Source organism: Kwoniella pini, chromosome 7 (assembly GCF_000512605.2).
Source record: "Kwoniella pini CBS 10737 chromosome 7, complete sequence".
NCBI lineage: Eukaryota > Fungi > Basidiomycota > Tremellomycetes > Tremellales > Cryptococcaceae > Kwoniella > Kwoniella pini.
Window position 1 is genome coordinate 12280 of NC_091722.1, and position 12506 is coordinate 24785.

Below are 12506 nucleotides of genomic sequence, written 5' to 3' on the forward strand. Positions count from 1 at the left end.
AGAAAGAAGAACAGAAGATGTAAAGATACCGCTCGATTCATTTTAAGCCAGAAAAGTCATGTACAACATTTCAGGTAAGGTTATCGCTCAGGGCAACACAAAGAAGGTTGGGTACGAAACATCACCAACACATGCATGGTCGTCACATGTTCCTCAACATTAGGCGAAATACGAGCGTCGTCGACTATTTGTACACATATATACATTGGGCATCGACTATCTGTACACATATATGCATTGGGCATTCGACTCCATCCAGTCGAATGATACAATAGCAACGAGCGCTTGACGTATATGGGTTGGATCCTAGGGTGATCAGGGTTTATTGAAAGAAGAAGGGTGCCGGGGACCTGTTCGTGCGTAGATACTTGCTAGGTGCCTATTGAAATATATTCAAGTACACCGGTGACGACATCTTGAATCTTTCGATTGTCCAACTAACAATGGCACAGCTAGGGTTGTCCAAAGATCTTCAGGCCGGAACGAGGTATAAGTCATGGATGTCGACGTTTCCAACAGTTCACTGACCCTCCGGTGGTCCGACTATGTCGAAGCCCAAGGGCGAAAGATGCAGAAGATAAAGTATGTGTGAAGGAAGAACGATGATACCATGTAAGAGATAGAGATAGGGGCTTTCGCACTTCAGTCCAGCTTCTACACTTATTCCTTGACCTCTTCCTTGACCTCTTCCTTGACCTCTTCCTTGACATCGTTCTTCTGCCCTTCCACTATCTCCTGCTTCACCGTTTCCTCTCCTATGGATCCTTTGATGGCCTGGTCCCGGAACGCCTTCCTAAGCTCACATTTCCCTGCTACCTTACCACCAGCTTTACATTCATCGCAGACCTTTCCGTGATTGACAAAGAGGATATGTAGTCCATATTTGTGTTCATCCGGTATCCGCTTATTCAAGTGGTGATACGTTTGTTCTCTTGACGCTGTCTTCGGACGCCATCCAAGCAGTCCCGTGATCCGATGAACATGTGTGTCGACCGCGAAATCTTCTCGTTGTAAGCAAAAGAGCAAGACACAACTCGCTGTTTTAGGTCCAACACCATCAAATCCCAGTAATTCCGCCATAGCATCGTCTGTCGAAGCTTCATGTAGGTGATCAAGAGAGTATTTCCCATACTTGTCGTTGACCTGTTCTAGGATGCTCAATATCACTTTACTCTTCACTTGACTCAGCCCTCCGCATTTAATGGCTTCTTGCAACCTTTCTCTGCCGCCTTTCACGATATCCTCCCAATTATCACTTCCACCATACACTTGATCCATACTAAGCTTGGCTCTGGTTGAGTTCTTATCGCTTGTGTTCTGGGACAATATCGTTCTGACCAATGCGTCTAATACTGATGGACTATCCCCGCATCCAGCACGGCTTTTCGATGCTACTACTTCGGCTGGACGTATTCGCCGACCATGTAAAGACGCGAGGATGTCATGAGCAAGGGAGCATTCAGACGGAGTAGGACGAAGGTATGTAGGGAACGGTCCATCGAGAGAGTTCTTCTCATGAGCTTTGAGCTTCCTTGCCTTCAATGTTGTGGGCGATGTTTCATTTTTGATCTCTTTTAAGGCTTCAGAGGGTGTAGACTCTTTCTTGATCTTCTGGACTTTTCTCGGGGGTGAACTGCCCTCTTCCGACTTGACATGCTTTGCAGTGGACGGCGAGCGTTTCGAGCGACGAGTCGCTTGGCCAATCGCCATGTTGCAGAGCGGCTTCAGGCTAATCTTGGTCGTTAGGGAAGGTACAGGCGAATATAGGTGCGAACCAAGTGTTAAGCAAGATGGGAATTTAAGCAATATGTCGGCGCACAAGAGTCTGTACAGGAATTTGCTATTCAACACTGTGTGTCACGATTTAGATGGTACTTCCGCTATAGCAGCAAAGCGTAACTAAGCAAGTATCGCTGATGTGACAAGAGAAGGTGAAGCGATCTATGGAAGAAGTATTGCATCGATCAATTCAATCTCTGGAACTGGAAGTGCCGATGACGCAACACGAATGCGATCGAACACGTAGAAAGGTCCCGCTATCGAGGAAATCACGCGAAACAAGGGATGAATTATAGCAGCTCGTGCGAAATAGTTCATATAGATACAATATTGATGGTAACGATGCAGAATTATACTTAAATTTAGATACACCCTGCCTAAATCATATGGCCTGTATGGTCGTCTCTTTCTCTTACGACAGTACAGCTCGACTCCTCCTATGGTCGATAAAGCTGCCCTCGGACAGCCCCGGCTACGAACCCGCTCGTGTGGAAATCTGCGTTGAAAGCTGAAGGGTTCTGTTCAAGCTGCTTGAGTGTAAAACCAGACGCTGAACCGGTGTCAGTGCCATTGACATCTAGTAAACCGGTAGTAAATGGTCCCTTGACACATGCGGAAGCAACGCGAATTCCAGCAGTTTTCTTCTTACCGAGAAGAGAATTGAACAAAGAAATCGACTTCCAGTCGTCTTCAACGGGCTTGGGGTTCTTGAGAGCCAATCTGGGAGGACCAGTCTGACCAAAGATGCCGCTGTGTGAATGGGTAGCGGTCTTAGCAGGGCTGAAATAGTCTTGGCCTTCGGGGAAGCCGTCGACGACAATCTCGTAGCAAATAATATCTTTGTCTGAGTTGATGTGAAGAACGTAAACACCTTTAGTACCGTTGGATCCGGGTACAGATACGCTGCTTCCATTGACTACTTGTTCGCCAGTAGCATCGGTTCTCAAAGTGGAAGTAAAGTAGTCGGGCTTCTTGACGGGTACTTCAGAAGCCAATAATTGACCTCGAACGGCTCCAGCGGTATATTGCGCGGTGTGAGTATCGGCAAAGAATGAGGAGGGTGAATCTTCAATGGCCTTGAGAGTAAAACCAGAATCACTGCCTGTATCTTTTCCGTTCGCCGTAATGTTGGTGCTGAATGGACCTCTCAAACAACCCTTAGATCGTCGAAGTTCAGCTCCGTTTCGATCATATCCAACAAATTCAGGATTAGGGAAGGCGAGTCTAATGAAAAATCAGCGAGAAGTATGTAATGTTATAGGAACGAAACATACCTGGGAGGACCTGCTGCTCCTTGAGGACCTTGGTGGATGTGCGTAGCCGTGAAAGCAGGACTAGAATACCCGCCAGTGACATTGACGAGGCTTATATCGTAACATATGATATCTTTGTCGCTGTTGATTTTGAAGCCGAAGTGACCGTAGGCGGTCGAATTTCTTGGATCTACCGTTCCATTGGTGACAACAACTTGACTCGGGACTGCTCGAGTGGAAAAAGCCGAAGTGAAGTACTTTGGTTCGGACACAACCTTGCCATAAGGCTTATCGCCATATTTATCATGCTTGTCCTCGGAGTAGGTTCGGGCTGCTAACGCGCTGGCACTCGCGGCGAGGGCTAGTAACAGTTTGAAGAGCATCTTGATATTTCTGTTCTTGGTGTAGTGGATGCAGGCGAACGATGGACATATAAAACGGATCATACAAGGCTATATATACGTATCCTTGGAACGGTTTATTGTTAACGTGGATCATGACTTCCGTCGTCGGCTTCGATCACTGATATGACTTGGCCAAACTTGGCTTCATTTGAGTAGCAACTGATCTGGATGTCTTTCTAGTAGTTTGATCTAGATGCTTGTTCTCCTTATTCACCAACACACTGCTATATTGCAAAGAACGCTGAGTTTCGGGGCGAGGGCATGAAAGGACGGTAGCACCGCTGGGGAACGAGGTCAACTTCCCCTGCTACACGTTGATGCGATATCGGTCTCGTGTCCTGAAGCGACATCTTCTACATGTAGAAATATAGGAGTAATCAACGGCTACCATATGCTTTATGCTGCAAACAGATTGGGCTGAGCTGACCCTCTGCGCGCAAACGCCAAGTTTAAACGATCGAATGAACGCCAAGAAACACGTAACCCGGGTCAATTACCAGATATTGAATTGCTAGTCCCGGACGTTCATACGTCTCTCAACGCAACGAAGACAGAGTAAAAGGGCTGATGAACCAGTCAGGTTGCTTGAATACGTCATGACTCTGTTGCAGATGCTTCTGCCTTCATGTCCCGATGTCTTGACCATCTTGGCTAATCATCATCGTGACATAAAGTGTAATTCCCGGATTCATCGCCTCCTTTTTCAAGCTATTTCTTGACGTTATAATTACAAGCAGAGGGCATGATCACATGTATCATCTTATTCAAACAATCCGAGTGTTTTAGTAATAACAACGGTATATGTAAACCGTGGAGAGTAAGTTACCAGGAGCTATTCGACTGGTCGCTGGGTTTCCAAATCAAACACCGTACGAGGAAATCCCTCCCAGTGGCTATGTATGTCGTTTCTCCGAACAACATCGACTCCCCGATGCCAGTCAGGTATAATAGTATCAGAGCACGACTAAGGCATTCCCGTTGATGATGTCCAAAGAAACATCAGTCTCTTATCGATGAATCGATCATGCAGTGTCTCGTCCCCTGGGGCGGTCAATTTTGGGAGAAGTTCTTTTTAGCCGAGCGGCTAAATCCGTTATCACTCAAGTCAATAACCCCTAAAATCCAGCATGGACCACAATCAGCCCAAATGTTTCCTGTGATAACAGAACCAGCTTTGTACGAGCATTTTACACTGAAAATAGGCACAGCTTCATCATGTCGATTGTCTCTACAAAGACCACAGAAGCTTCTCACGGTACTCATGGTACACTGAGACTTCGGCCATCACCTGTTCAGCCTTCCCCTGCTACATCAGGTTTTCCAATCACGACCGATCTAGAATCGTCACCATTCCATGATGTCCAAACTGGTCCAACTCGTGTAGTGCTGCCAACTTTCTCGTCGTTGGAAGAGGAGAGAATCTACAGGAAAGAACATCTAGCCCTGGTCTTCAGGATATTGCATCGTTTCAAATTAGCTGAAGGCATTGCTGGTGAGTGGAAGGATCCATATTGTCTATTACAACCTTTGGCTTATATAATCATGGCGATGATGCAGGTCATTGTTCAGTTAGAGATCCAATGGAGCCAGACACGTTCTGGGTGAACCCCCAAGGGAAATCATTCGCGTTGATGAAACAATCCGATCTGGTCAGATGTTCAGTCGAAGATGGTAGGATGGTAGAAGGTATTGCGCCCACAGACGCTTCGGCAAGTTCAATCCATTCCCAGCTGTATAAATCCCTCGGAAGAGGACCAGAAGGTGTAGAAGCTCTTGTACATGTCCATGGTCCTTACACCAAAGCCTTTTCGTCTTTGGGCAGAACACTGGACATGATCAGTCAGGACGCTTGTGCTTATCACAACGAGCAAGTCTTGGTATCTTTTGGTGGTGAGTGAGAGGATCCTTCTCTGCTCTCGAAAAGCCAAGCGATCTCTCCGCTGTTGATTCAAAGCAGTCGCTGACAAGGATACAGGCGCGGTGTTTGATAACAAGGAAGGGGAGAGAATTGCTCAAGCTGCTGGCGCAAAGAACAAAGTTGTGCTGCTACAAAATCATGGCGCTTTATCGTTGGGTCGCTTGAGCATCGACGAGGCTGCATGGTGGTGAGCTTTCTGTCTACCCTTCACAACCAGAATTGTAAAGAAGTAAGCCGCTGATTGCGGTACTATAGGCAAATTAATTACGAGATGTGCTGCCAAGCTCAACTACTAGCTGATGCCGCTCGTCGACCCGATGATAAAGTTGTTGAAGCTGGACCTGATGAGATACAGTCTACAAAGGGGGAGATGGGCACACCGGAAATGGGATGGTTCTCATTGGCCGCCTATATCGAGGAGGAAGAGTATCATTCGGGCGGACGACATAAATTGTAATGAACCGCTTGATTTTAGCGACTTCCTTCTGGAAGGCTCATCATAATAGCCCGAATTCTTGGTACCCAGCTTGGCCAGATAGTCTTTATCGCTTCAGTTGTATTTTTGGTCTGCTGATATGAAGCAATTATCATGTATGGGCCTTACCGCACGCGTAATCATATTGACCTTTGACCAATTGAGCGACATAAGATACTGCTGCATATTGCATTGCGCAGAACTAGTTTCTGAACGTACACTACAGGTACAGTAAACCTATAGTCACCCACTCCTACTAGACTGGATCACTGAAACCCATTCCACCAACAAAACCCATTCCCATATTCATGGCCGTGCCAGCACCTGCACCCGTATTCATCGCCATACCGCTTCCGTAAGGCATTTCAAGAGGTGCCGTTTGCGACTGATAAGATGTGGGATGCAGTTCAATGTTGTTCAAGGTACCGACATTCTGTCCTGCCATCCCGTTGACACCTCCGAACATACCCATTAGATTGTTATTCCACTGCGCATTCTGGCTTGGGTCTTGCATACTTTGCCCACTAGTTGCGAAATTGGCATCTAATCCTAGCCCTACCCATGGGAAATCTCCTAAGAACAAGTCAAATTCATTGCCGATAACCGTAGTCAATGCCGGGTCGACAGGCATGCTGGTTGATACGTTTAATAGTGAAGGGTCAATTGGCGCTTGAGTATTGACTTGAGGCGAAGGTAGGGGGAGGTCTGACGATGAAATGGATAAGTGTGGTCCCGTTTGAGCAGGTGTATTGGATGTAGGAGGAAGGAGCTGAACCAGACGACGAAGATACCAAGCGTGTAGGGTAGGAGAGTCCGATGGATAGGCGGAAGCAGCATCAAGAGCATCCGCAACCTTGGTTATCAGTCGTCTACAATGTTCTATTTCGGGTCCGTCGAATTTATAGGGATGTTGGCCCCGACATAGCTGACGAGGACAGTGATCTCAGCAAGGTACCCTGGAGTCGAAATGCTAACGACTCACCGTGGACAAGAGAGTGGCAGCGTAAAGAGCGAAATGCAGGAACGTATCCGTCGCAAAGGTCATCTGTGTTCTGTCCAAAGTCTCAAACCTCAATAAGACTGTGCTAGCGGCGTTCAAACAATGATTGAAAGCTGGTATTGAGGACGGCGATCCCTGATCAATTTGATCTCGCGGTGACAGTCGGAGTGTTTGATTGACTATCAGGAGATTGAGGTTGAGACGCAGAGCGGCAGTCCATACTCGAGGTTTACTGATGTTGCTTGATGTTCCACCCACTGAACATTGGGCCAAACGTAAGCACAGGTTTATTGGCATGTTTAAGGAGCACCCACCATCGATGATATCCCTGATCCAAGCCTCACAGCTGATATCCCAGTCTTGGTTCATCGTCTTGGTCAAGGTACTCAGAGCTAGTGCACTACCGTAAGAAGGTTCGTTGGGTATCGACCCGATCAAAAGCTCCCTATACTTGAGGTATTTGCGACGGAGCTCAACAGAGCAAACTATTTGAGTGTCCCTCAGAACGGTGTCCGGCCTAGCACGTTTGAGCCAATGATTCCTGCAGGACGGTCAGATTATACAGAATTTCGGGTGGTGATCGACTCACGCTGAAGCGATCAGTGGGTCTGATTGTGGAATCAACATGGGTTGCTGAAATTGCATGGAGAAGATGGAATTGGCAATGAAGACACAGAACCTTCGTGAAATACGAGCGTTGTCAGCGCCGACATCTCGCCATGGCGGGCAGATGCGTCAAGCAAAGGGTATATAAGGACTCACCACACTCTTTGCCTCATCCTCACTCGTTTGTGATCATCCTCGTTCATCTGGCTCATTTCGGCGACTGATGGCATCCTACCCAGATTCAGTTCTTGAGCGAGTAGTACCGCCTGGTAGGACATATCAATAAGGCGAACATCGATGGCATTGGAATGAGGCGAGTCTGATGAGCGTCACATGTGTTAATATGACTCACTCGGTTCATGTGATATCCCGCTTTATCATCATCCGGTTCTTTATTCAGCGTTAATATAACCATCGCCCTAACAACATCTATGCTGGAGATTGCCTCCGCGTACGCCCAAGTCATATGATCTTTCGCTAAGACGAGAATTTGTTGATGCACCGACTGGGCTGATTCGGGAGACATATTTGGACCATCGGTGGTATGGCGAGACAGTGATGAGAGGTAGCGAGATGCAACACATACTGCGGCAGCAGATGTGCTTTAGCGGAACATGTCTAAACGCTGCGAACAGACGGAGCAGCGATACTAACGAATTGAAGTGTACAGGAACGACGATTGCGCCCTGACTACATCGTGAGTGTGGATTGTCGGATCAAGCATCGGCGAAGCGGTATTGTGGTGCGTCATGAACCTAGGAAGGGGGACATGCCACATGAGTGTTGAGCTCGTGTACTTGCGAGATCAAGACTTACAAGTGGAACAATGCTCTGGCTTCCACTTCATCTACATACCCAGCTCTAATGGGATCGTCCACCAGCTCTGGTCCTCGCGTTGGCGCTTTGCCCTTGTTTGAAGCTTTTCTTCGTGGATCACCACCGGCTATACCGTGGAACTCGCCAGCAGCATTACTTCTAGGCAAGGAGGAGGATTCCAGTTGGTCTCCATCTTCACTAGATTCCTCATCCGATGTCGGCTCTCCAACCATATGACGCAATGACATCTGCTTGGGCTGTCTGTAATCATCTTCAGCTTTGATAGATCTATCATGGTGGTGCAGACGTGTGTGGTTCTCTGCTTCGGCAGTGATAAACGGGAATCGCGAATCACCGAACGATTGCTTTGGAGAAGAATCGATTAAATTCTTGTTATTCTTAGCGTGTTGGTGCATCGAGGGCGCAGATGATGGACCACCATTCTTCTGAGGTTGGTCCTCAACCGCATCGACACCGCCGAGAAGAGGTAACCTGATAAAGACAACAAAACGTGAGCGATCTCGAACAACTGTCACTATCTTCTGTCTCACTCACGGTCTTTTCCTCTTTCGTCCTCTGTTGTGTTTTGAGAACTCGCATCCTAGATTCATACGCTCGCATCTTGAGCAAGGAAACAAATGTTGTGGGTCGTCTGGGTGCGGATGACATCGAATCTGTTTTCAGAGTTGTAAGCGAATGTATGCAAGCGAAGACTGACTTGTAATGACCTTATGCCTTCTACATTCGTTACAAGCTTCTCGACCTCGATCTACTTTACCCAATCGACGCTTGGGAGTACCGTTGCTTTCGTCATCCTGATCTTGGCTCTGATCACGTTGTTGCCAGGGTCGTTTATCGTTGGCGCTATGATCGGCGTAATGTGGATTGTGCATGTCGGCTGTTATTGAGTGAGTTCGGGATATGAGATAATGAAAGATAGCATTGAATGAGGAAAAAAGAGACCGATGTATAAGGAAGGGGTGGAAAGGGGGGAAGGGGAATAACAAAGGAAACACAATTGATATCGGTCAAATGCTCATCAAACAATAATAAATTACGTAATTCTTTCAGTCAAATATTCAAAAGCCACGTCACTCTGTATTGGGTATTTACCCGAATCACCGAGATCACCATATGATCATCGGGCAAATACTGAATAATGAATAACAGATAAATATTATGGTTTATGCTTTATTTCTTGACTCATGGCAACGTGCCCGTTTCACTTATAATCTAGCTTTACTGTCTCCTTACAGCAGTCACTTGCCTCCATTCCATTGACTGACCACTCATAATCTCTAACAGCTTATTATGTACGACGCAATCGTGTTAGGTTCAGGGGGTAAGCCGCAAGGTTTTACTTCAACTTATAGTCATGGGAGTTGATCATTGTTGCTGGCTTTAGTCGTGGGCCTATCCATTGCCCTCGAGCTACATTCTAGGGGCATCAAAGTAGCCGTTGTTGCTCGAGATATAGCGGAAGATTCCACTAGTATCGGGTTTGCCAGTCCATGGGCAGGTTGTAACTGGTTCTCTTTCGCCAATGGTCTCTCAGATCCAGCTGCAGAATGGGATAGGATCACATACCATGGTTTAGACAAAGTCGCAAAGGAGAGACCAGATCTATGCGAGAAGGTCCCCGTCTGGAATGTGTTGGAAAAGCGCAAGGGCCCGGCCGAGGCCTTGTGGTACAAGGATTTCGTGACGAACGTATGTATCTTTTGAGCTTCCTATACCCCAGCTGTGTCTTGAGGCAAAAGCCAAAGCGTATTAATTTAGCTGACAAGTAAATTTACGCAATAGTACAAAGACCTCGAGGGTTCCTCTTCTAATCCACTACCCGGCAACAAACCATTTGCCAATTATTTTGAGACATGGATTCTACACGCTCCAAACTATACCCGCTACCTTGGTGAGAAGGTCAAATCACTTGGTATCCCTATAATACGACATCGACTCTCATCAATCGACGAAGCATATAATCTTCCTTCCACTGGTAAAGTGAGCTTGGTCATCAATGCTACCGGTTTAGGATCGAGGTCACTAGTTGGCGTTGAGGATGAGAAAGTATACCCTGCCAGAGGCCAGACTGTTCTTGTCAAAGCACCGTTGGTCCGAGAATGTATCTTCCACGTTGAGGGATTCTTCGCGGAAACGGACGACGATAAGGATGAGACTGCTAGTAAGTGGACCTATGTCTTTGTTTGAGTTCAGCCTCAGCTTATATGTGATTGTGCAGAAGCACCCCCTCAGGCAGCATACATGATTCCGCGACCAGGTCCGGAGGGCCATGTTGTGTTGGGAGGTCACTATAGAGTAGGAGACTGGTCGACCAATGCGGACTTGAAGGAGGCTGAAAGGATTTTGCAAGATTGCTACAAGTTGTGTCCTAGATTAGCGGGGCCAAACGGAAAGTCATGGAAGGATATAGAGGTAGTATCGCATAATGTCGGCTTGCGACCTGCCAGGGAGGGTGGTGCCAGAATGGAATTAGAGGAAAAGAGGATCGGTCAAGTTGGTTCGCAGAATTTAATACCTGGATCTGTGAATAGCTCAAAGGGACGAAAAGTGGGAGTTGTTCATGCTTACGGCGTCGGAGGTGCTGGGTGAGTTTGATTGGCGTTCAATACTTAATACGTCCGTTGATCAGTGAGCTGACTCCTTCCCGTGTTATATCAGTTTCCAAAACTCTCTAGGTCTAGCGGAAAAAGCCGCTGATCTCGCAATCAAATATCTCGGTCACCAGTCCATAGCCAAATTGTAATCAGGCGAAGAGTTCCAGGTTCTGGTTTTGTAGGTGCCTGCATATCTTAGTTGCCGTTGTATATAGATGTTCAATCAAGTCTCATCGCGATGGGCTAGACATTGTTGATGAATACCGTTTGTTGATATCGTGTCAGAATAAAACAATTTGCGGTCGGCTGTCGCAATTATACATCCAACGGGCATCATCGTCCATCTCGGTTACCAGATGGTACCGCATGTAATTGGAACTAAACGCTTATGATTCGCTTACTCTAGCGTTCAGGGATGTTTGGCTGATAATACCGAACTTGTGTTGATATCGGGTTTCTCACCACAAGTTCCGGAGACACTTCACAGAACTGGTAAAATATCTTTTACCGCGGTTCGCCGCCGGTATTTCCAGGCTACTTTTACCTTTTTTGACTTTAGTGGATTATGTCATACAGTAATAACCCTGATCCGCCCAGGTTCCGCCTAGAATTTCATGATAAGACCTCACGGAGAAAGTGGGGAAATACTTAGGGGTCAAAGTGGGGAGCGGTCGATTTGTTTTTAATTAATTCGAATAGCCCCAGCCCCGCGATCTACAGTTTGGTCCTCCGAAAGAATGTATATAAGGTAGATAAGGAGCAACAAACGATCGTCCCATGTTGTCGCTTTGCCTCTTTACATTACATCTGATTTCCTTGTCTACATTGATTTTTTTATTTAATCTAACCAAATATCCCATTCTTCGATATGACAGCTTACAAAGTCGATACACATGATCCTATCGGTGATACCAAGTCGTTTTCTCATCAAATAGAGACGGCCGATGACGATCATACTGCGACGGCAGAAAAGCACGACGAGGATGTCGATAGACATCTAGCGGTCAGATGTCCCGAATCTTTGAGACATTTGTCTCCGGAAGAGACTGCAGTAATGGACCGCAGAATAACCCACAAGTTGGATATCTTGTTGATGCCTGTTTTGATGGCACTGTATATCTTGTGGGTAAAACAGCGTTTACATTTTACATCTGTGCGCAAAGACTGACAACAATCGTTATATAGAAATTATCTCGATCGACAAAATATCAGTTCAGCAAAAATTGCAGGAATCACCAAAGACTTGCACATGACAACAACGCAATATAATACCGCTGTAGCTGTACTTTTCGCTGGTTATGTATCTCTTCAAATCCCTTCGAACATGTTGATCTCCAAGATCTCCTACCCTGGTATCTGTGAGTAGTTGATTTTGCAGCTTGCACAGAATCATGGGATCAGCAGCTGAAATGTATACCCTTTTTATGTTTACAGATATCTGTTTCATGTGTGCTATTTGGGGTACTATCTCAGCGTGTACTGGTGCAGTACAGTCGTTCGCTGGGCTAGCTGTTTGCAGGACCATTTTGGGGTATGTTTCTTCGGCGTCAGTAATTCCTACAGTCGCTGATATACGTTTCTCCCTCAGTTTCGCTGAGGCTGCTTTCTGACCTGGTGCCATCTTTCTGGTTTCCTGCTTC

General features: G+C 46.6%; 6 protein-coding genes across 6 annotated transcripts; 3 read left to right on the top strand and 3 right to left on the bottom strand.

The window, feature by feature from the left end:
• Positions 1–660: 660 nt before the first annotated feature.
• Positions 661–1710, bottom strand: I206_105142 (uncharacterized protein; the record flags this gene model as incomplete). Its single annotated transcript, XM_019155688.1, has 1 exon — positions 661–1710. One exon carries the CDS (start codon positions 1708–1710, stop codon positions 661–663), a length of 1050 nt encoding a protein of 349 aa, XP_019011842.1.
• Positions 1711–2216: 506 nt separating this feature from the next.
• On the bottom strand, positions 2217–3415 carry I206_105143 (uncharacterized protein; the record flags this gene model as incomplete). The annotated part of the gene is made up of 2 exons (XM_019155687.1): positions 2217–3003; positions 3054–3415. 2 exons carry the CDS (start codon positions 3413–3415, stop codon positions 2217–2219), a joined length of 1149 nt encoding a protein of 382 aa, XP_019011841.1.
• Positions 3416–4651: 1236 nt separating this feature from the next.
• On the top strand, positions 4652–5811 carry I206_105144 (uncharacterized protein; the record flags this gene model as incomplete). Its single annotated transcript, XM_019155686.1, has 4 exons — positions 4652–4928; positions 4994–5326; positions 5412–5541; positions 5610–5811. The coding sequence occupies 4 exons, from the start codon at positions 4652–4654 to the stop codon at positions 5809–5811; spliced, it is 942 nt and encodes a 313-aa protein (XP_019011840.1).
• Positions 5812–6085: 274 nt separating this feature from the next.
• On the bottom strand, positions 6086–9144 carry I206_105145 (uncharacterized protein; the record flags this gene model as incomplete). Its single annotated transcript, XM_019155685.1, has 10 exons — positions 6086–6754; positions 6812–7086; positions 7144–7370; positions 7419–7508; positions 7592–7701; positions 7788–8020; positions 8090–8190; positions 8252–8743; positions 8807–8925; positions 8980–9144. 10 exons carry the CDS (start codon positions 9142–9144, stop codon positions 6086–6088), a joined length of 2481 nt encoding a protein of 826 aa, XP_019011839.1.
• Positions 9145–9562: 418 nt separating this feature from the next.
• On the top strand, positions 9563–11015 carry I206_105146 (uncharacterized protein; the record flags this gene model as incomplete). The annotated part of the gene is made up of 5 exons (XM_070203068.1): positions 9563–9593; positions 9657–9961; positions 10055–10433; positions 10491–10857; positions 10931–11015. The coding sequence occupies 5 exons, from the start codon at positions 9563–9565 to the stop codon at positions 11013–11015; spliced, it is 1167 nt and encodes a 388-aa protein (XP_070059169.1).
• Positions 11016–11734: 719 nt separating this feature from the next.
• Positions 11735–12476, top strand: I206_105147 (uncharacterized protein; the record flags this gene model as incomplete). The annotated part of the gene is made up of 4 exons (XM_019155683.1): positions 11735–11988; positions 12052–12224; positions 12301–12397; positions 12455–12476. 4 exons carry the CDS (start codon positions 11735–11737, stop codon positions 12474–12476), a joined length of 546 nt encoding a protein of 181 aa, XP_019011837.1.
• Positions 12477–12506: the final 30 nt, after the last annotated feature.